We start from the raw sequence: 22,000 nt of genomic DNA on the forward strand, positions 1-22,000 counted from the left end.
TGGGTAGACAGTTTTGGGGCGGGCTTTATATTGAACAGTTTGGAGGAAGGAGGTGATAAGCATAGTAAAACTGTGGCGTGCAGAAGGCAGGAGCAGCATATGAGCATCAGATGGAGCCTCCAGTAGGAGAACCAGTCTGATAGTGGAACTTTCTATCACTTTGAAGGGGTGATGACTACAAAAACCACGTCAAATGCATCAGTGAAGAACAGAAGTATGGTGGCAAAGGTTATGAAGGTAAAACCCACAAAGGCGATATTAAACAGCAGGCATGGATTCAGGTAAGGTCTTTCTAATTCATCAGGTAGCTTCTTCTGACATCTTCCGCTTTCTCCGGAAGCCTAAGAACAACCGCATCATATGTGCAGGCAAGACGCAGAAACCTCATGTCTTGGAACAGAATGAGGTTTTGAACAACTGAATCATGACAAAGAGTTCTTTATTTCTCTGTTAATACAGTTGCGGTGTATTTTGTCTTTAACCCGTATGTTTTGCAGACTTCTCGCAAAAACGTTTTAGAATTCTCACTATCTTTTCCTTGGCTATGAGACTGAATGGAAGCTTTCTAATCTTTATCTGCTTCTAGTGATAATTCAGCTTTTATCACATAAACCATGTTGTAATCTGCCACACCTATCAGTCATCAGAATCGGGCAAAATAAAGATATTTTCATAAATATAAGTAATTTTCTACTTAAATAAAATGGAAACATGCACAGTAAAAATGGCAAAAGCAGCAAAATCCCTAATTTACTGAGAGATGGTACCCACCATTTACAGAACAGATAGCAGGAAGGATTCAGAATAGAAGGCAGGAGAAAGAAAAGACAGGGGTGCCTGGGTGGCTCAGTCGGTTAAGCGTCTGCCTCCGGCTCAGGTCATGATCTTAAATTAAGGTCCTGGGATCAAGCCACGAGTTGGGCTCCCTGCTCAGCAGGGAGTCTACTTCTCCCTCTCCCTCTGTCTGCCACTCCCCCTGCTTGTGCTCTCTCCCCTCTTCTCTCTCTGTCAAATAAATAAGTAAAATCTTAAAAAAAAAAAAAGAAACAAAAGACAAATGCTGTCTTTGTGGAAATTCTCTATTCTCCTAGAAACCAAATAAATAATAGTTAGCTCCCTTTAATGTTAGAGTTTAAATGTGAGTTTTCTGGCATTCACTACCTTACTGAGTTGGCAAACTCCTGGGAGGCAAAATCCTCCATTCACAAAGAACTAGGTGCCCGGTGCAGATTGAGAAACTCCTTTTTATAACGAAGATATTTAGACCGGCAACCATCAGCCTCACTTTTGGGCTCGTACTATATCTTGATCCCCCTCAAGAAATAGATGACATTCTAGGCCCTGAGCTTGCGGTACCTGGGTGTAGGAGTTCTACCACGTCTTGAATGAAATCCTCTAAACGCAGGGGTCCACAGGCTGCAGCCCACCACAGCCATGCCCATTTGTCTACATGTTGTATGTTGTTACTTAGAGCTACCAGGGCAGCGTTGAGTAGTTGGGACAGAAACCAGGTGATCTGCAAAGCCTAAAATCTGTACTACCTGGCCCTTTACAGTAGAGGTTTGCTAGGGCCTGCTGTAAACTATCAGGCTTCAGTCGCGCTGTCACTGTATTCTAGATCAAGAGCTGTCCTTCAGCTTCTGTCCTGGTCCACCTGCCCACCAGCTGTCGGACTCCTCCCTGAGCCCCTAACTGACCGTGTGAACAGATGGATGAGGCTAAATGTGGAATGCTGGGAGAATAAACCGAGCCGGCTGTGACCTCTCCCGACAGCTGGACTCGGGGGTTTTGTTCTTTCAATCCTAAACCCTTCAGTTTTAAAGACAGAATTTTGGAATCCTGTCAGTGTTATTGTTCTCGGAGCATCGTTCTAGATGTCTCTGTGCTCACAGAGTGGATAGATGGGTCAGGGAGAGGTCGCCCGCTTGGTTGGGCCACGGTGTTTTCCTCCGAGCTTTGTCACCAATGCCCTGGTCTCTTCTGACACTCGTGCCATTCTGGCCAGTGCCCAGCCACCGTGACTTCGTCCTTGTTCACCTGTGTCATTGTCTTGATTTGTTTTTCTGCCTGAGGGCCTACAGAGTCTTTGTCTCCCCCTTCTCTTAGTCTCCTGTATCCATTTTTTCTGGTCTGTTTATATGTAGTTTTCTTTCCTAACGCAGACCATTGTCCTGCATTATGTTATATTGATTTGTCCTGTTGGCTCATGGGTGACCATCTGTCTTGTGTGCTGTCATTGTCCTTGCTTTAATAACTGTCTTTCTCCTCTGCCTTCACTGAGATTGCCATAAGCATTTCCTAGGTCACTAATTTAATTTTCATCTCTGTTCTGTTCTTGCCATTTCAGATTTATTTATTAGGTCTTAATGCTGCTTGTCGTCTTGGTCCTCAAGTAATTTCCTAGTCTGTAATAGTCATTTTTGTTTGATACTTTTGGTTTATTTTCTTTTTTTTCCAAGTTTTAAAAAAATTGCAAGTTACACATGACATAGCATTTACCACTTTAACCATTTTTAAGTATACAATTAAGTACATTCACACTGTTGTACAACCATCACCACCATCCATCTCCAGAACGTTTTCATCTTCCCAAACTGAAACTCAGTCCCTGTCAAACACTAACTCCTCATGTCCCCTCCTCCCCAGCCCCTGGCACCTACCATTCTGCTTTCTCTCTCTCTGAATTTGACTACTCTAGGGACTTCGTATAAGTGAAATCATACAATATTTGCCCTTTCGCACTGGTTGACATGTCCATCATTATGGCAGTGCCAAGCTTCTATGATACGCTAGCTTTGTGCTGAGCTTTGAAATGAGAAAGCATGAGGCCTCCAACTTTATTCTTTTTCAAGATTATTGTAGCTATTTGGTGTCCCTTCAGATTTCATGTGAATTTTAGGATGGAGTTTCCTATTTCTGCAAAAAACCCACAAATGTCAATTGGATTTTCATAGGATTGCATTTGAATCTGTCCATCACTTTGGTTAGTATTGCCATCTTAATACTAAGTCTTTCAACCCACACGATGTCTTTCCATTTATTTGTGTCTTCTTTCTTTATTTTTTAAATCATCTTTTTTTAGGGGCACCTGGGTGGCTCAGTCGGTTAAGCGGCTGCCTTCAGCTCAGGTCATGATCCCAGGGTCCTGGGATCAAGCCCCACGTCGGGCTCCCTGCTCGGTGGAGAGTCTGCTTCTCCCTCTCCCTCTGCCTGCCTCTCTGCCTACTTGTGCTCTCTCTCTATCTCTCTGTCAAATAACTAAATAAAAAAAAAAATTAAAAAAAAAAATCATCTTTTTTTAAAAAACATTAATTATTAAGTAATCTGTACATGCAACGTGGGGCTTGAACTCACAAACCTGAGATCAAGAGTCACACACTCCTCCAACTGAGCCAGCCAGGAACCCTTATTTGTGTCTTCTTTAAATTCTTTCAATAAGGTTTACAGTTTTCAGCATATAAGTCTTTCCCCTCCTTAATGATTATTTATTTTTAAGTATTTCATTCTTTTTGATGTTATTGTAAATGGAGTTGTTTTCTTAATTTTATTCTCAGTGTTTGTTAGTGTATAGAAATCTAGAACTTAATTTTCAAGTGTGGATTTTGCATCCTGTGACTGCTGAATTTATTGGTTCTAATGGGATTTTTTGTGGAATCTTTAGGGTGTCCTACAGGTAAGACAAAATTATTTATGAACAGAGATGATTTTACTTCTTTGTAATTTGGATGCCTTTATTTCTTTTTCTTGCCTAATTGCTCTGGTTAGGACTTCTAGTACTATGGTGAATTTGTAAGCATAGACAACATTAATGTAAAATCTAGCCTTGGAATGAGAAACCTCTAGCCATGGGAAGGACACTTAATTTGGCTTTCATGAAACTCCTGTGCCAGTTGTTTATTATTTTTGTTTTATCTTCCTTTTTTGTAGAAAATTAATGAATTAGTAAAAAGACCCAATGTCAGCCCCAAAGTGAGAGAACTTTTAGAGCAAATTAGTGGTTTTGACAACGTTCCCAGGAAAAAGGCAAAATTTCAGGTATGGATTTGCGGTGCCTTCCCTAAATGGAGGGGATGTGTGGCCCATTGGTGATGGAGCATGCCATGCACCTGTCAAAATGGAACAAATGGGTGTTTGTTTTTTTTCCTTTGTTCCTTACAGAATTGGATGAAGAACAGTTTAAAAGTTCATAATGAATCTATTCTGGAACAGGTGTGGAATATCTTTTCTGAAGCTTCCAGCAATGTAAGTCAGATGTAATTTTAGATTTGCAGTGTGGTAAAAGTGATCAGTAATAATGAAATGGGAATGTCTTATTTTTGGAGGTCAAGACAGCCTTCTTTTTCAGAGAGCCTCTTTGTGCCTTCATTTATGGGAAAGAATAAACTGAATGCACTGCAGAGAAGATTTCCTTATTGTGCAGAGAAAGGTATTTAATCCCAATGTTTGATAATGGTACCAGCTAACACGAGACAGTCTGCTTAGAGGCCAGGCAGTGGGAGGTCCTGGGAGGAGCAGGAGCTTGGGTGTCTGACAGACCTGGCTTGAACCCCTGCTGTGCTGCTGGCCAAATGTTTGATCTTGGGCACTTTATTTAACCTCTCTGAGCCTCCGTTTCCTTGTCTTAAAGAAAAATGGATCGTCCTATTCATGCATTTATTCAGTACTTGGTGAGCACCTGATCTGTGCCAGGCCCTCAGCAAAAAATGTATAATATCTCAGGTGGCGACAGTGCCATGCAGAGAATAAACAGGCCATAGGAGTGACTAGGGGTTCTTTTAGGTGAGGGGTTCACAGAAGGCCCCATACCTGGATTAAAGCAGCTGAGGCTATGAAAGCACCCCTTTCTGTGGGTGCTTGTGGGTAGTGGGCACCTGCTAAGCATCTGTCTCCTTCCCTCTGTGGAATGAGAACCCCACTGGAGTAATTCAGTTAACCACCTCTCAGGTTCGATCTCAGAGACCCCTAGATGTGGACTCCATGCAGAGAGTCTTGGTTTGATATTGTGTGGCCACCTTATTCGTGACATTGTTAAATTAAAAATTTTTTCCCCATTAATTCATTTGCACTTTGATCCTACTTGGAGCTTACATCCCGTTTGGAGACTTACATCATTAGTAGTTTTAAAAACAACAGTGGGGTTTTCTGACCGTATTTTATTCTACTCACGTTGCTGGGAGTTGACTGACTTACCTAGAATAGTTTGGGCAGTGAAACTGTCCTGGCATTTGTCTCTTTCAGAACATACAAATTGGGCCTTTGAAATCTTAGAAGCAGTTCTGTGCATGCTGTCCTTGCACGGGGCCACGCTAATCTCTGCATTATTCCAGTTGTAGTCCGTGTGCTGCCCAAGTGGGCACCGTCACCAGTCATATAATTAGCATTTCTGTGGCACGTGCCTTCTAAAGGTTATTTCCATTATTTTTAAGTAAGAATCAAAGATTTGGATTACTTAGTTTACTGCAAAGTTCAAAAAAAAGTTTTTTCTGATTTCCCTTTTGAAACCGTGAGCGTATTACGGAATAAATGAATAATCAGTACACAGCTCACAGTAACTGAGCTCTGTAAAACACAGCTATTGCCACTCTGCCCCTGGTGTCGATCCAGCCAGCTGGAGGCCCTGTGTCCGCGTCTGGGGAGGCTTCCTCTGCCCCAGCACAGCTCGCCTGGTCCTTGCGCAGGCAGCCGTAATCAGGCCGAGGTCCTGCCCTCGCAGAGCTGTGTCCCAGTGTGGGACAGATGACTGTGTATGTCGATCTGGGCCAGAACAGCAGGACAGGGCGTGGGAAGCTCGAGGAAGAAATGGAAGGCAGGAGGAGGGGTGCGGGGTGGGAGGGGCTCTGTTCAGAAAGAGGGTCAACGAAGGCATCACTGAAGAGACCACATTTAAAGAGAGTCTGGAATGAAGTAGAAAGAAGATGGGGGATGAGTTTGTCCACCCATTACCGAGTGGCTGCAAGATGGGGTGACTATCCCCCCGCTCTGGGTGCAGAGCGAAGGCATCAGCTGGAGACATGGTCTGAACTGGGCAGAAGGGAGGCTGAGGGCTGTGGCTCTCAGTGGTCATAACAGTGCCTGACTATAAGATAGGAATGAGACTGCAGGCCAGGAGCGAGGCGACTTTGTCCCCTTCGTCCTCCTGAGTCTGTTTCTGAGCTCATTCCCTGCCCGCCCGCCATGTGCCTGGCCTGGCACAGGATTTCCCTGAGCTGCTGGGGAAACAGCAGATAGTAGGCTTATTGTTCCTCTCCTGGGGGCTGTGCTCTCAGCCAGGGCTGAGCACCAAATGAGGCGTAAGTCAAAGCCAGTCCTTCTTGGCTCAGTTTGGGGGGTAGGAGCTCCCTTCTTGAGACCCAGGCTCCCAAAGGAAGAAGACTGGAGGTGACTTGGCCTATCACCTGGCCAGTAACTAATGAAGATGGGACTGGGGTGTAGGTCTTAGGTGAGGAGTCTAGCGGTTCCTGAAGCAGCTCCGTCCAGACGCGTTAGGACTCACGAAGCAGTTCAGGACAGTGCTGCGGCCATCTGGAGAAAGGGCTGTCATGGAGACCAGTGTATGTTCAGAGTCGGGGGCGGGGTGCAGCAGACAGTGGGGCTCGTTCTGCTGGAGTCTGTTCTCAGTGGGATCTGTGTGCTGGCTCAAAGAAGGTCGTGCAGCAGGCGGAGGTTTATCTTACTCCAGGGCATGCAGCTCCTTAGCTTCCTCTGCGTCCTTACTCCACGTGTCCCTGAGACCCTTCCTCCAAGGGTCATCCTCTGTGCAGAATAATGAGTAGATGAGACCTGTCTAGTACTGCAGAGTTTACAGAACCTTTTCTGTACGTTAAGTGGCTTATTTGAGCATCCTCCATCTACTTACTGAGCCCCGTGAGCTGCTATTAGCACATGCCATAACTTCCCATTTTATTCATACATCAGCTGTATAAGGTACATCTTACTAGCTTTCATTCTATCAGTGAGGCAATCGGTTCGGAGCAGATAAATAACTTGCCCTGAGTCACCCGGCTAGTAATTCACCAAGCTGGTGCTTGAACCCAGGTCTGCAGATGCGTAAATCCCATGGTTTCTGCCACACCTAAGTGCTCACTAAAATTAAACGTCTAGCTTAAGTGACATAAGGATTCTTCACTTTTCCAGTGGAATGAAAATGTCTGTTAAATGCAGGGTGGCGTGTGGGCTGGGGGAAGTTTTTTTCCATTTGATAATATTTACTGCTATGTTTTAGCTCTTGGGGGGGGCGGTCAGAGTTATAAAATGGTAAGTAGTAGACATTTTTCTTGGAACAATTTGCTCAGTAGACATGTGCAGTGACGTGAACAACGGTCTGGAATGAGTATTTATGTGTCTTTCGGTTTTGCCTCGTAATAAGGAAGCCGTCAGTAAGGGTCAACACCAGCAGCCCCTCACCCAGGCGGCCAGCCCACCCCGCCCGCCCCACACAGAGGTCTCCGCCAAGGTCCCAGCCTCTGGAACACGTGACAGCACAGAAAAGCAAGCAGAGGTGAAGAAGAATAAAAGAGAAAGGAAGGAAGAAAGGCAGAAGAATAGGAAAAAAGAGAAGAAAGAACTAAAACTAGAAAACCACCAAGAGAATTCAAAGAATCAGAAGCCTAAAAAGCACAAAACAGGCCAGGATGCCGAGCAGGAGGCCGGAGGGGAGGCCCCGGGCTCTGCAGGGAAGAAGAGCCAGAGCAAGGTGGGCAAGGCCAAGGGGGCCACTGACAGGGCAGAGGATGGAGCTGGGGCCCGCGCGGGAGACGCCGAGGAGGAGCCCACGAAAGCCCGGCCTGGGAAGAGAAAGCAGAAGCACTCGGAAGGTGCGTGGCTAGCGTATGCTCTGGGCTTTGTGAAGCAGATCGTAAAGCAGTGAATTGGGGCTGGGTGCGATCTGTTAGACCTCGCATTTGAACCAAGTAAGGCAAAGAGCATAAGCTTTGGGCTCAGGCCAGGCCAGTGAGCACCTCTCAACTCGCCATGTGTTCCTATGACGTGGAGGAGGAGAAGCCCACGGTGCTGGGCTGCTTGGGCGGTGGGCAAGATGGCGGACGTACACGGCTTGGCCGTGCGTGCCTTTCATTAAATGGTAGCTGCTATCATAAATGCAAATCTTTTTTTTTTTTTTTTTTTTTTAATCTTTCTACTTACCTAGATGACACAGATTCTAAGAAGAAACAGAGAAAGGTCTCAGGACCTCCTGAGGGTGGAGAACCAGAAAACCATGAGGCTCCTGCAAAAGGTATCACTGCTGTCATTTGGAGAGGTCTGCCCCCCAGGGTGGGGAAGAGGGAGATGACCTGGGGCCTTCAGGCAGATCCTCCCCTCCAGAGGCACTGTCTGGAAGACAGAGCAGATTCAGGTAGGGTGTGGCTCTTGAGGAGCCGGGGAGAGCTCTGTGGGTCACTCTCCAGTGTCTGTCTGGCTTCAAGTTTTAACTGTCTCGACTCGAAATACATGATCTTTGGACCTGAAGATAAACCCAGCATGGCTTTCTGAGACCATGTTCCCTTTCCTTTCTCCTTGCTTCCCTTGACCCTGCCCCCCTTACTCTCCTAGAAGTGCCCCCCAGACTTAGCTGTTCCCCACGTCTCCTTGCTTGGAACTCCCTCAGCCAGAATGTGTACCTGTCAAAATCCAGTCCTTGGCCTTCATCGTTCCTCTAAAATGCTGCCTCCTCCACAGAGCTGCTCCTACTTCCTCGGGCCTGAAGCATTCCCTGGGGTCCTGCTGATCAAGAAGAGACCCCAGGATTCCAATGGAAATGGAGGCTTTATTATTAATGGAGGTTCAGTAACCGCCTAAGCTGGGTTAGACCTCTTAGCTTGGAATCCACCCACACCTGACTTGGAACCTATGAGGCTTTTTTAAATTCTTTTTTTGTTGTTGTTGTTTTAAGACAATAGTAGATTCACTTGCAGTTGTAAGAAGTAAAAAGAGGCCTAAGTATCCATGTATCCTTTTCCCAGTTTCTTCCAAGGGTCACACCCTGCACAACTAAGTGTCTCCACCAGGGTGCTGACATCAGTACAGTCAAGAGGAAGGTTCCCACCGCCACAGGGAGCCCCACTGGGGGCCCGGTGGAGCATGTCTGTTTCTCCCCCACCCCACTTGCCCCCAGCAATCACTGATCTGCTCACCACTTTTGTAATTTCGTACTTTCAGAACGTTACCCAAATGGCATCATTTAGTATGTGAATTTTTGAGATTAACTCTTTTCCCTCAGCCTTATTCTCGGGAGGTATGTCCAGGTTGCTGCACAAATTGGTAATCCAGTCCTTTCATTAAGTCCTACTCCGTGGCATGGATGGACGAGTTTGTTTGACCGTTCATCTCTTGAAGAACGTGTGGGTTTCCAGTCTCTGGTTGCTACGAATAAAGCTGTGTCAGCATTTAGGTAGGGTTTTTGTGTGGAGCACACATGACTTTTTCTGGAAGAAATGTCCAGGAGCGCAATTGCTGTGTGGTGTGGTGACTGCATATTGAGCTTTTAAAGGAACTGCCAGCATTTTCTAGAATGGCTGTACCATTCAGTATCACCCCAGCAGTGTCAGACTCACCCATTCTCCCACATCCTGGCCAGGCTTTGGCGGTGGTACTATTTTTTTTTTCCATTCTGATAAGTGTGTAGTAATAGCTTGGGGTGATTTTATTATCCCTAATGATGTTGAACATTTTTCATGTACTTATTTGCGCCATCTGTGTTATCTCTTCATTATAAAGTCTGTTCTTGTCTCCTGCCCATTTTCATACTGGGTTTTCTTTCTTACTGTTAAAGATTTGAGAGTTCTTTACATATCCAGTCCTAAATACTAATTCTTTGTGGGATATGTGGTAAGTTTTTTTTTTTCCTTCAGTTTATAGCTTTTTATTCTCTTAACAGAATCTTTTTAAAATTTTTTCCTTTTTCCTTTTTTTTTTTTAAGATTTTATTTATTCATTTGACAGAGAGAGACACAGCGAGAGAGGGAACACAAGCAGGGGGAGTGGGAGCTGGAGAAGCAGGCTTCCCGCAGAGCAGGGAGCCCGACGCGGGGCTCGATCCCAGGACCCTGGGATCATGACCTGAGCCGAAGGCAGACGCTTAACGACTGAGCCACCCAGGCGCCCCTCCCTTTTTTTTTTTTTTTTTTTTTAAAGAGAGAAAGAGAACATGATGCGGGGTGGGGCCAGAGGGGGAGAGAGAATCCCAAGCAGGCTCCACGCTCCGTGCAGAGCCCAGAAACAGGTTAGATCTCATGACCCAGAGCCAAAATCAAGAGTGAGACATTCAACTGACTGAGCCACCCAAGCGCCCCATTAACAGAATCTTTTATAGAGCAAATTTTTTAGTTTTGATGAAGCCTCATTTGTAATTTTCCCTTTAACAGGTCATGCTTTTGGTGCCAAGTCTGAGAACTCTTTGCTTATTAGCCCGGGATCCCAAAGATTTTTTTTTTCTGTATTTTTTCCTGAATGTTTTAAAGTTTTATATTTTATTCTTAAACCTGTGATCCCGTTTGAGTTGATTTTTATGTAAAGTATGAAACTCAGTACAAGGTTCACTTCTTTGTCCGTCAGCACCATTTGTTGAGAAGGCTCTCACCCCATTGAACTGCCTTTGTCAAAAATCAGTTTGGCGTATTTGTGTAGTTCTATTCTGGTTCTTAATTCTGTTTCATTGATCTGTGTATCTGTCCCTTTACAAATACCACACGGTCTTGATCACTGTAACTACATCAGAAGTCTTGAGACTGGGAAACTTATTCCTCCTGCTTTGTTCTTGTAGTGGTGATGGTACTTAGGATGCCTCCATGACCCGCTCCCTCTGAGAGCGAGTCCTGGACGGCGAGTCAGGCTTTCGGCCACTGTGCTCGGACGGGTCAGGCACCTGCTACTCGGTACCGCCAAGGGTGGGTTCATTTCCGGGGTGGCAAACAGACGTCACCCAGATGGTTTCTTTATCCCTCCGGTAGTGCACCAAAACAAAATGTTTGACGTATCATTCTTTACATTGTAGGGAAGTTCAACTGGAAAGGAACTATTAAAGCAGTTCTGAAACAGGCCCCAGACAATGAAGTAGCCATCAAAAAGCTACGGAAAAAGGTATGGCGCCGGAACCCAGGTCCAGAAGCTGGGGAGAGCCCCTTCTTTATTTTAAGATGTACAGTTTGTTTGTTTAATCTAAAATACTGCACATCTGTTTGTATCTCAGTGATTTCCGAGCTGCTCACTAGCTCCTCAGCGAATTAAACTCCTCCCATATTAAACTTGAAAGTGACTGTTCTTGGTATTTTGCTCTCTTTCGCTTATTCCAGAGCAGTGGTTTCTTCTGTTTTTGTGTCTGACTCTGTGTCCCGGGGCAACACACACCAGCGGGGTGCTCCTGTGTGTGCAGGTGCCTGGATTCCCACAGGACACACCTGTGCTACCAGTACCTGGGTTCCTTTTATTTCGTACTGTTGGCCTCCTTCTGGGTTAAAGAAAGAACGTTCTAGGTAAATTTTCAGGAAAAATCACCCATTTGATGATTGTTTTTCTTTGTGAAGGTTTTAGCTCAGTATTACGCGGTGACGAATGAACATCACAAGTCTGAAGAGGAGCTCCTGACCATCTTTAACAAGAAAATCAGCAAGAACCCCACCTTTAAGTTATTAAAGGACAAAGTCAAGCTTTTGAAATGAACATTTTTATATTTAAAAACTGAATCTGTTCTGTTGATTTCTTTCACTGCTGTTTATAAAACATGTAATGAATTATAACAACTCCCAATTTTGCTTTCCAAAGCTGTATTTTTAAGTTAAGGAAAAAGTCTATTTTTGGTAGAACTTTTATGAGAAAATATATTCTTACCCAAAATTCTAAATCTGTGGTGGTGAAAATTATTGTACTTTAAAGAATACTTTTATGGTGGAAAACTTTTAAAAATGTGACAAGTCAAAAAAAATTCCTCCTTTGGTCAGACAAAAAAGTATTTGTTTTAACTGCATCACTTCTATACGGTTTTAATTAGAGGTTTGGGTGGGTTTGTTGTGTCGTTAAAACATGTGAGTTGTAGTATTTGGTCCAGAGATGGTCACGACAGTCCTCAGTGTTTGACAGTCTGTGCCTCTCCAGAAGGCCCCCTCTCGAGAGGAGGTTTGTCTGTAACGGTCCCCCGTCCGCGCTGTGGCCCTGCCCTGTCCCGCTTCAGCCTGAGACAGACTGTGACCACGTACGGGAAATCACTCACCTGAGACAGAGCCCGTCACTTGGCTGTGTTGCTGTCCCAGGGCTCCGACTGGATGGAAATGCTCTCGGACATGGTATTCTGAGTCCCGGTGTGTGGTGCCGGAGGAGAGCTGTGTCCTGCCACTTGCTGAGACTGGAGTTGGCTTTGCCCACAAGTCCCTTACTCGCCCCCTGAGCTCAACAGCGACGTGTCCCATTCCGATTTGGGGACGTGCTGCTGTGACGATGGGATTCAGGGCACTGTGTTGGGAGGAAGGCTTTGGAATCGGGTCTGGAGTCTGGTCCTGGCTTGGTCCTTTAATAGTTAACCTCTCTGAACCTCCCTTTTCTCGTCTGAACGGTGCCTCTTGGGCTGTGAGTGAACGAGCTAGTATGTGCAAAGCGCACGGCACTGTGCCCATCACCCAGCAGACGCTCCCTCGTGGCTGCTGCACTACTGTTCGCGTTATCAGTAACCATTTTTGAGCCATGAGAGGCTTTAGACATTCTGGAAAGCCAAGGGGAAAATGAGGCTTGACCCAGACCACACACTCAATTAGGGACTCCTGAGTGCAGTCCAGGAGGCCTTCTGGCCCCACTGTCCTCCCCGTGCACAGTGGGGGCTGTGAACCTACTCCCCACCCCCCTCCCAGTTACATGTTCAAGTGCAAGCTCCACAGCATTTCAAGATCTGGGCTGGTTTTTATTTTTTGTCAGCTTTACCAGGATGCATTTTTAAAAAAGATTTATTTATTTTTGAGAGAGAGAGAGAGCCTGCGAGCACGGGGTGGGGGTGGAGTGGTGGGGAGGGGCAGAGGAGGAGGTAAGGAGAATCTCCAGTAGCCTCCCTGCTGAGCACAGAGTCTGATGCAGGGCTCCACCTCACGACCCTGAGATCGTGACCTGAGCCAAAACCAAGAGGAGTCAGACGCTTAACCAACTGAGCCACCCAGGCGCCCCTTTACCGGGATGCATTTAAGGCAGGATTGGGCAAATGTGGCAAAATTAAGGAAAACATATACTTAGGCCATGACAGAGTCCTCGTTTCTGTCATCCCGTCTGTTAACCCAAGGTTCTCGAGTTAGAACTTGCAGGCAGTAGCCGGCAGCAATGCGGCTGACAGCTAGCCCAGTGCCCATGCACCGGGGCAGGAGGAGGTGGCCTCTCAGTCCCCTCGAGCCCCACGGGGATGAAGAAGCAAGGCCAGCTACGTGGGTTCTGACGGTCAGTGTCATGGAGAGATGTCTTCAGTGGTGCAGTTGGTGGTGGGAAGGGCTCCCCAGGTGTATAGTCACGCCTCTGGGTCTGGCGAGGGGCACAATCCGCAGACCATTCCCGAGGTCCCTGCACACAGACCGCCCTTTGGTTTTGGCAGCTGCCTGCCTGACTTGGACTCAAACACAACACTGGAGCCCCAGGGACTTTAGAAACCAATCTAATGATATTTGTGTCTGGCTTTACAGCTTCATGTCTAAGTTGAGTGTAAGATTGCATTCTACCATATTCTGCCTATTTCCACGCTGGTCTGCTGGGTCTGGCCCTCGGGTGTCCCTGAGCCCGCCCGGATGCATGTGGACACACCGCAGTTTTCGTATGGGACACCTTACTGGCATTGGCTGGCGTTTGTCAGCCGTGCGCACTGCCGTTTTCCATGATGCTGCTGACGAGCAGGATTTGGGAGAAGATGGGCTGTACTGTGCGCTCCAGAAGGTGAAGACGTGTGACTGTCCCGGGCTGGGCCCTCCTGAACGTCAGGCACACTAGGCATCTTGCGGTCCGATGAGGAAGCCACAGCTCAGCACAGAGGGAGGCCAAGCAGGACTGGACCCAGGGCTGCCCCTCCCTCTGCACCGACTAGTCAGCCCAGCTAGACGTGGGCCGATGCAGAAGCCTAAGAATGCAGCAGCCGCTGACAGAGCGGCATTTATGGGAGAAAGGTTAAAAGATAGCAAAATTAATGTGGAGAACCCTGCATGACCACTTTGCAAAATCACGCAGGGGTCTCCGCACTGCTTTTGCTTCAGGCGAGTAGAGGCGGCTTGCTCCCGTGGGGCAGGAAGGTGATCTGAGGGAAGAGGCTTTCAAGGACCCCGGTTCCCAGTCCTCTGTTGAAACCCGCCTCACAGGATGCTTGTGAGAATAAGCTCATAAAAGTCAGGGTCAATAGCATTTTGACAGGCCTTCAGACTTTCATGAATATTTCTGAAAAGCTCTCATCCTTCTAAACATACTATTTCTCTTTCAGAGTTAAAACTTGAGCTGCCCAGGTCCTATTAAGACAATTTAATTTAATCCAAATTAAAGACCACTCAATTTAAAAATGGGCAAAGGATTTGAATAGATATTTCTCTAAAGAAGATGTACAGGGGCACCTGGGTGGCTCAGTCAGTTAAGCGTCTGCCTTCAGCTCAGGTTGTGATCCCCGGATCCTGGGATCCAGCTAGGCATCGGGCTCCCTGCTCAGCGGGGAGCCTGCTTCTCCCACCAACTGCCTGTCCCCCACCCCCGCTCATGCTCTCTCTCTCTCTCAAATAAATAAATAAAATCTTTAAAAAAATTTTTACTTCGAGGGCGCCTGGGTGGCTCAGTTGGTTAAGCCACTGCCTTCGGCTCAGGTCATGATCCTGGAGTCCCAGGATCGAGTCCCGCATCGGGCTCCCTGCTCGGCAGGGAGTCTGCTTCTCCCTCTGACCCTCCCCCTCTCATGTGCTCTCTCTCTCATTCTCTCTCTCAAATAAATAAATAAAATCTTTAAAAAAAAAAAAAAAATTTTTTACTTCGAGAATCTCACTAGCCTGTAATTACCTCTCTTTTTCCAAGATAGATGTCTCGGAATTGCGGGGGCGGGAGGGAAGCAGCGGTCTTTGATACAGATTGTTTTCTTTAGATAGCACTTCTGCAGTTGAAGGAGGCAAGTTTTCAGAGATCAGAGGTTTTATCAAATTTGTCTCCATTAGTGAAAGCTATGGACCATGCATCTTCCTTCTTTATTCCACCACTGAAAACTGATCCTCCTGGCCAATGTTATTCTCTTTTGTCTCGGTGATGAAGCTGGACTCCAGCACAGAGTAGATAACCGTACGTTGTTGACTTATGCCTAGATAAGGAACCACCATCACACTGGTGGATGGGAAACTGGAGATCAATTATTATGTTCATCTAAGAGAAAAGGCATATTCTATATATTTCCCTGTACTCTGTGGTCACTAGAGCTTAGCATATATTCAGCTTTTATTACCTTCTTCCAATTCAGCTTTCAAGAAATGGCTAACATAGGCCTTCTAAGTTCTTTTCTACAAGGTGAGCCACAGAGGGCATGTTCTAGTTCTCATTTACTAGGTACCAAAAGTTTACCTTTTACATGGATTCCTAAATCACACATGGACGAGAGATGGGCTGTGTAGTTCATCTTTGTCTTCATTCCAGAAAGCTGGATTTTGGCAGAAGAGTGGGTACACGTGAGAGAGCTTGCCACTCTCGGGGTCAGAAGACAGATCACACCCCAAGCCCATAGTGGGATTTCACATTGAAAGAGATTTTTTGGGGAAGCTGTCTTGCATGCACTGGGTTTTGCTTTTCCTCACAAACATGTTTGGACCCGAATCCTCCAGTAGCCCTGGGTTACTGAGCCCTCTTGTCACTGAAACTGAGGTAAGTCACAAGGACTAATGAGGTGATACGGGAGCGCCCACCCTGGGCCAGGCTCCATGCTGTCTTTAGGGAAGGGGAGACAAACCGCCTCGAGGCAAGCCCAGAAACATGTCATGGGGGCGTACTGGATGTGGGTCTGGGGTGGGGATGGAGGGCGCTGGGTCATTAAAAGCCCCCTGGATTGATTGTTAAAGGGGTTTCTCACCCACTTGCTGTATTAGGCCGTCTTTCTCCTCCTCCTGCCACTGGACCCACTGTCACCTCCAGACCTCCACCCCCACCCACGTGGGAGGCAGCACGAGGTGATGTGCTCTCAGGGGGGCTCCATGTGCCAGAGTGAGACCTCCGCGGAATCTGACTTCGTGTCTCACTAGCTGCGGGCCCCTCCTGGGCAGGTTATGTAGCCTCCCTGAATCCGGGGGGCTCTGTCGGCCGTACTGATCCCGGGGTAGATAAGAGTGGAATGAAAAAGCAGCACACAGGTGTCTGCAAGTATTTCCCCTTCGAGGACATGAAGTATGCACAGGCTGCAGGGTTCTCCACTGCTTGTCTGAGGCTCCGGCGACAGGCCCCACCCTCCGGGCCCCTGGCTCTTTCCAGTGCACACAGCTGTGCCACGACCACCCAAGTCAAAGCAGCCATATCCTCCCTTCCGCGGCCCGGATCCGTTAGGCCTGGTTTTGAACTTCATGTCAATGGAATCCTACTGCATGTGCCCTTTCATGTCTGGCTCCTTCGCTCAACGTTCTGTGAGATTCACCATGTTCTCTGTAGCGGGAACGTACGCTGTCTTTATGGATGCCCAGCATTGATCCCTTCTGTCGATGACCCGCTCGGCTGGCCCCAGGGTAGCTGGATTTCTAGCGACATCGGTGTCCTCTGCGAGGCTCCTGGTGCAGGCACAATGCTTTCTCCTTTCTGCTGAGTGTCTGCCGAGGAGCGGGATCACGGAGTCATCAGCTGCATTTCAACTTTAAGAGATGCGGCCCAACGGTTTTCCAGAGCGTTCTCACCAGTTCATAGGGCCACCCTCAGTGCATGAGGGCAAGTGAGTTTGTTTTGCCCAAAAGTGCACTGAAATTTAGTGCTTCTCAAATTACTATCTCTGTGTCTATCTTCTCAAAATAACTCTGCCACTCAGTGCTGTCAAGTCCCTGGGGGTTGCTGCTAGATGATCAAGCGGCAGAAAACGCTATCTCCAAGTTTTCACAGCATATTTGTCTTGAGTGATGTTGAATCAGCACAGCAACCCCCCTCGTAAAGGACGACATCCTCGTAGATACTCTACCGCTGCCCTTTTAGCATTTAAAGAAATTCAGGATCCTGCTCAGCTCACTTCCTAGATTTTTGAACTGTAATTTGGGCTCAGACCTCCCTTCTAACTCTCCGTCTTGGGTACAAAGCAGTTGTATGCCCTGCTACACAGAGGTTTCTTTGTTTCGAGCACAAAGACTCGTCCAGCTGTTTTTGTGATGGGATCCAGGGAGGCTCTAATTTATTCCCTTTGACATAAACCATTAAACTGCCCCTTTGGTGGTTTAAGCTGTAATTGCTGAGTAAACACCGATGTCAGAGTTGAAAGGTCGGACATGGCTCGGAAGGTCAGGCCTTGGCTGGGCCGCAGAGCGGGTACTGAGCTGCTGAAACAGAGACTTTGCCGCTCTGACTTCCCGGGGACCTCAGGCCGACCTGTGCTGGAGGCCCGAGGTGGTCCGTATGTTAGATTTCCCCACTGGAGATCAAAGGTGGGCAAAGCCTCGGCTCTCCTGGCTAGTTTCCAACAGCACTGCTCTTGGGGCCTGGCATCAGCTTTGCATTGGGATACTAATGGTAATGTCCCAGGGTCGCCCTGCTCTGACCAAGTAGATCCTGAACAGAGAGCTATTTTATAGCTAAAACTGAAACGGCCGTCCCTCTTCCAGGTTTCAGAAAAAAAACAAAAAGTCAAGGCAACAGAACTTTCTCAATGTTAAGGTGTCCCTGCCTGGAAAATCGTCTGCCTCTTGGCATTTGTCACCATGCATGCGATTCTAGCTCAGATGCTATGGGAGTGGCCATAAACTTTTATAGCACTGGGTCATTTTTCAAATTTATCCGTATTTCATGATATTCCACAAATGCACCTGGCACTCTATGATCTGGGAGTGGTTTTGATACTATTCAGTAGTTGAATAGTTGAGTAGTATTTGAACGAGTTTGAGAATCGTGGGTTAAGGGGCGCCAGTGGTTTCCAATCACTGTCATGATGGCAGGCAGTGATCTCAAGGCTCTCTGTGCCCACCTGTGTTGGTCCCTGAAACCAGGCCTCCTTCCAGTCTCGTCAGGGCCCTGGTGCTGTGATTCGTGATGTGGCCTCGAGAACGGGGACTCTGCTCTCCACCACCAATCGCAGAAGACTGGGATTTTATCCCCCTTGTTTTGCTTTTTTAACGTGAGGTTTCCTCAGGAGTTGTGGCCATGGCATTGGGGTGATGCCCAAGGAGGGTGTAGAGTCCAACGGACCCTCTGCGATCGAGGATTCGCCCTCCAGTACAACCTTGTAATGCCTTCATTTTCCTGAGGTTGGCAGGAGGATTTCCCTATGGCTCTGTTCGCATATTTGCTTTTGTGACTTTCAGGGCATCGGTCCTCATGTGTTGCGTGTCTTAAGGAATGACAGGCAGATTCTTACTGGCATAAAAGCAACCCTCAGTTTGCATTTCTGTACCATTGTCTGGCATGCCTTAAGACTTCATGCGAGGTACAGCAACTAGATTTTATCTCACCTATTGACACTAGTCAATTGGTGGTGATTTTCTGGTGGTGTTCAGGATGGGGAGGCCCTACCCTGGTGCTTAGGAAGGGTAAGAAATGCCGTGATTGATTAGCGATGTCTGCCATGGGTCCAGGTGGGACAGGGGCAATCAGGTCACCACATTCTCCCTTCCTGTGTCCAGCTGAATGAATGAAGTGGTCCAGCACCGCAGAGCCAGGATCCAGCAGGAATGAGCTCTGGGCACTCTGACTTTTCTACAGCTTATGTGCTGAGACACTCTGAGTCCTCAGAGCCAGCTCAGCGTGGCAGCTCAGAGCTCAGGCTCTGAAGCCAAACCTGCCTGGGTTCACGTCCACACTCCACTTCACAAGCTATGAGGCGGGGGGCCAAGACCGGGCGATGAGGGGCCTTTCGGCTCTGACAAATAAGGTATGTACTCAGCAATTACAGTGAATCTACCAAACAGATCGTTTAATCCTTCTATCAAGGGACTAAAGTAAAGCTTCCTCAGATCCCTGAATAAAAAAGCTGCGTGCCTCAGTTTCCCCGTGTATAGAAGGGGAGTCATGCTGGTGACGACCTCACGTGGTTGCTGTGAGGATTAGTCCCCCCAGGTAAGGTGCTGGTCGAAGACAGCCACTGTTTCCATCAGCATCCATCCATCCTGCCGCTCCACAGCCTGACCTCTTCCTACGGGAAGGCCACCAGCCTCACCCCTTCAAGGCTGCACTGCTGGGACCTGCTGCTGCCCCACGGGTACAGACCACGTGCCTTTCCGCACCGCCTAGACGCCACCTCCCCGATGACAGTGGGTCCCTCGTACGGAGTCGCCTACGTATCAGGCACCGCGCTAAGCCCTTTACATCTGCATCTACATTTGTATCTGTACGTCTCACAAATCTTTCAACTAATCCAGGAGGGGGGTGTAATGCACCCATTTCGTGGATGAGGAGATGCAGAGAGCTTAAGTGACTTGCCTCAGGTCACGTCAGGAGTAGCAGAATCAGGATGTGAACTCTGCCGTCTCCTTGACATCACTGTTTTTTTCTCCTGATCAAATTTCCCTTTGGTCAGGAGCCCCCTCCTTGTTTCCACCTGCCTTTTCTTAGCATTGATGATTTAGAGCATCATTATAAAGACATTCCACGTAAAGCTTTTTAAGCAAATGTCCAGGCCAGGGATTTCCAAGTGGTTTCCACAATGGGTCATGTGATCTCAAAGCCCCTTTCAGAATTTTAGGCAATTTATGTACTTCAGGGTTACTGGATTTCTGAGAACATTTAGCCTGTATCCCTTCTTCTAATTAAGCTTTCAAGAAATGGCTAAAATAGGGCTTTTATGTTTCTTTACTTAGTGGAAATGCATGATAATGTGAGGTAGACTATAGTATTAAAAATATGGGGGTTTTCTTAAAGGAATAAAAAGAGCTTGTTTTATTTGATCACATGCACACCATTAACAGGCCAAATTCTGGGCACTGAATGATTTAGACATGTCAAGGACAAGACTGGCATTAACAGCCTGGAGGACTCTGGGCATCTGGGAGGGTAGTCAGCCGGGACACACCTCTACTCTCTAGGTTTGCAAGCCTGATAGAGGCTCTCAACTTAAATGTGAGCAATTAAAACAAGAGACTGTCCTTCCACAGAACACAATGGACCCAAACATTGCTCCCAAATTGGCCACAGAGCCAGAAATTTCAGGAATGCTTAGGGACACCTTCTAGGATTCCTGCCTACCTGGCCTCTCATTCTAGGCCAGTTCACCCCTACCCCCTTCTTCTCCTTCTAGCTTTAGGAACGTTCCATTTTCCTGTCCTGATCTTGTGGTTGAGCCGATCACCTCCCTGCTACCTGACCCACTGGCAGCTTGGAGGAAGCTTCTCCACTCTTCTCCCCAACACCGTAACCCAGAACACAGCACACTGCCTGTCCTTAGAGGTTCATGGGGGGCAGCTCTTGTCTGGGCAGCAGGGCTCTGGACTCCCACTGATTTCCCTTATCTAAGAATTCCATCTCTCACTGCTGTAGGAGGACGCAACCAGAGAAAACCCCAAAGTGACACAGATGCCGAGGGTCAGAAGCTTGTGTGCCCTGGTATGGCAATGACCAGAGGGTGACAGCAGGTTCACCACCATCTCAGACACACGGTATCCTCAAAGTCGAGTCATGTGGGCGCTCCTGGAGCTATCCTCACCCAGACTTGATTGAAATCCTAGTTTCCTTCTAATCTTGTAAAATACTTCAGAGGAATTCCAAAAGGCTTCTTCAAAAAAAAATTGCACATGCATTTTATGATCATAATGGTTATTGCTATGGTTGTCATTACTGTTTTGCTTAGGCTGGTTAGGGCTGGTTTTAGTTGTGGTTAACTAAAAACCCTCTCTTGGTATAGCCAGCTGCCTAACAAACAGGCAGGGCATGACTAGGTCCATCTGACGAGGGTTCAGGTAGAGTTATCATGTGGTACGTCCCCTAAGTGACTGAGCATTTCCCACCTGCCAGGACTTTCCAACTACACCCCACCCGGCGGACTCGTTCCCAACTCTGCCTTCACCACAAGCTACAAGTGAAGAAACACAAAACTAAACTAAACATAGGTATGAACGTGAGCAGACTTAAAAGATAAACAGTAAAGTGACAAAAGCATAATGACCACAGATCTGATATTCAAAGGCATCCCTGACCTGTAAAAACAAGTACAGAATGAAAATCCCCAAAGGAAAATGACATACAAATAGGTAATATGTGAAAAAAAAAAAACTGTTAATAAAGAAAAGAAAATCAAAATGGCAGAAACGGGGTGTTTGGGTGGCTCATTCGATTAAGTGTCTGTCTCTTGATTTTGGCTCAGGTCCTGATCTCGGGGTTGTGAGATCGAGCCCTGTGTCGGGCTTTGCATTCAGCACTGAGTCTGCTTGAGATTCTTTCTCCCTCTCCCCGCCCCCCATTTGCTCTCTAAAATATATAAATCTTTAAAAAATAAAAAAATAAAATGGTAGAGACACCCCTCTCCCATTATCACTTGGGAAAAATTTACCAAAATCATCAAGCCAGTTGTTGGTGCAAACGTTGAAGATGGTTTCTCCCGCCTGCAGCTGGTGGGCGTGCAAAGTGGCGCAGGCTGCCCATTCGGGGGTTGTTTTCAAAGTAGTGATCAAAAGCCTTCAAAATGTTCATGCCTTTTTATGTAGCGATCCCAGTTCTACAGCTTTAATCAGGGAAACGGAGTTGTGCAGAAAGAGAAACCTACTTCATTGCATTGCTTATATAATTAAAAGACTTTTTTTAACTGGCTTTTTGGAATGAAGGGCAGTATCCCAAGAGACACAAACGAACATTTACTGAGTACTTCCCATAGGCCAGGCGCTTTCCTCAGAGTTCTGCACGTCTGACCTCATTCCTGGACTTGCTC

The 22,000-nt window shown here is 47.1% G+C and overlaps 1 protein-coding gene and 1 long non-coding RNA gene across 3 annotated transcripts in view; one reads left to right on the forward strand and one right to left on the reverse strand.

The window, feature by feature from the left end:
- Nucleotides 1–12,848, forward strand: part of LYAR (Ly1 antibody reactive) — a 19,854-nt gene extending 7,006 nt beyond the window's left edge. The window contains exons 3-9 of one of the 2 annotated variants that reach the window (XM_032399827.1): nucleotides 167–281; nucleotides 3,928–4,035; nucleotides 4,159–4,242; nucleotides 7,367–7,814; nucleotides 8,147–8,233; nucleotides 10,991–11,076; nucleotides 11,520–12,848. In XM_032399827.1, the coding sequence (XP_032255718.1) occupies nucleotides 167–281; nucleotides 3,928–4,035; nucleotides 4,159–4,242; nucleotides 7,367–7,814; nucleotides 8,147–8,233; nucleotides 10,991–11,076; nucleotides 11,520–11,654 (1,063 nt within the window). In that variant the 3' untranslated portion in view covers nucleotides 11,655–12,848. Of the gene's footprint in view, nucleotides 1–166; nucleotides 282–3,927; nucleotides 4,036–4,158; nucleotides 4,243–7,366; nucleotides 7,815–8,146; nucleotides 9,836–10,990; nucleotides 11,077–11,519 lie in introns of those variants that run through there. The other variant, XM_032399825.1, reaches the window with a different exon arrangement.
- Nucleotides 1–22,000, reverse strand: part of LOC116629584 — a 30,450-nt gene that overhangs the window by 5,328 nt on the left and 3,122 nt on the right. The gene's annotated exons all lie outside the window — the stretch shown is intronic.

This window comes from Phoca vitulina, unplaced genomic scaffold (genome assembly GCF_004348235.1).
Source record: "Phoca vitulina isolate PV1807 unplaced genomic scaffold, GSC_HSeal_1.0 scaffold3, whole genome shotgun sequence".
Taxonomy (NCBI): domain Eukaryota; kingdom Metazoa; phylum Chordata; class Mammalia; order Carnivora; family Phocidae; genus Phoca; species Phoca vitulina.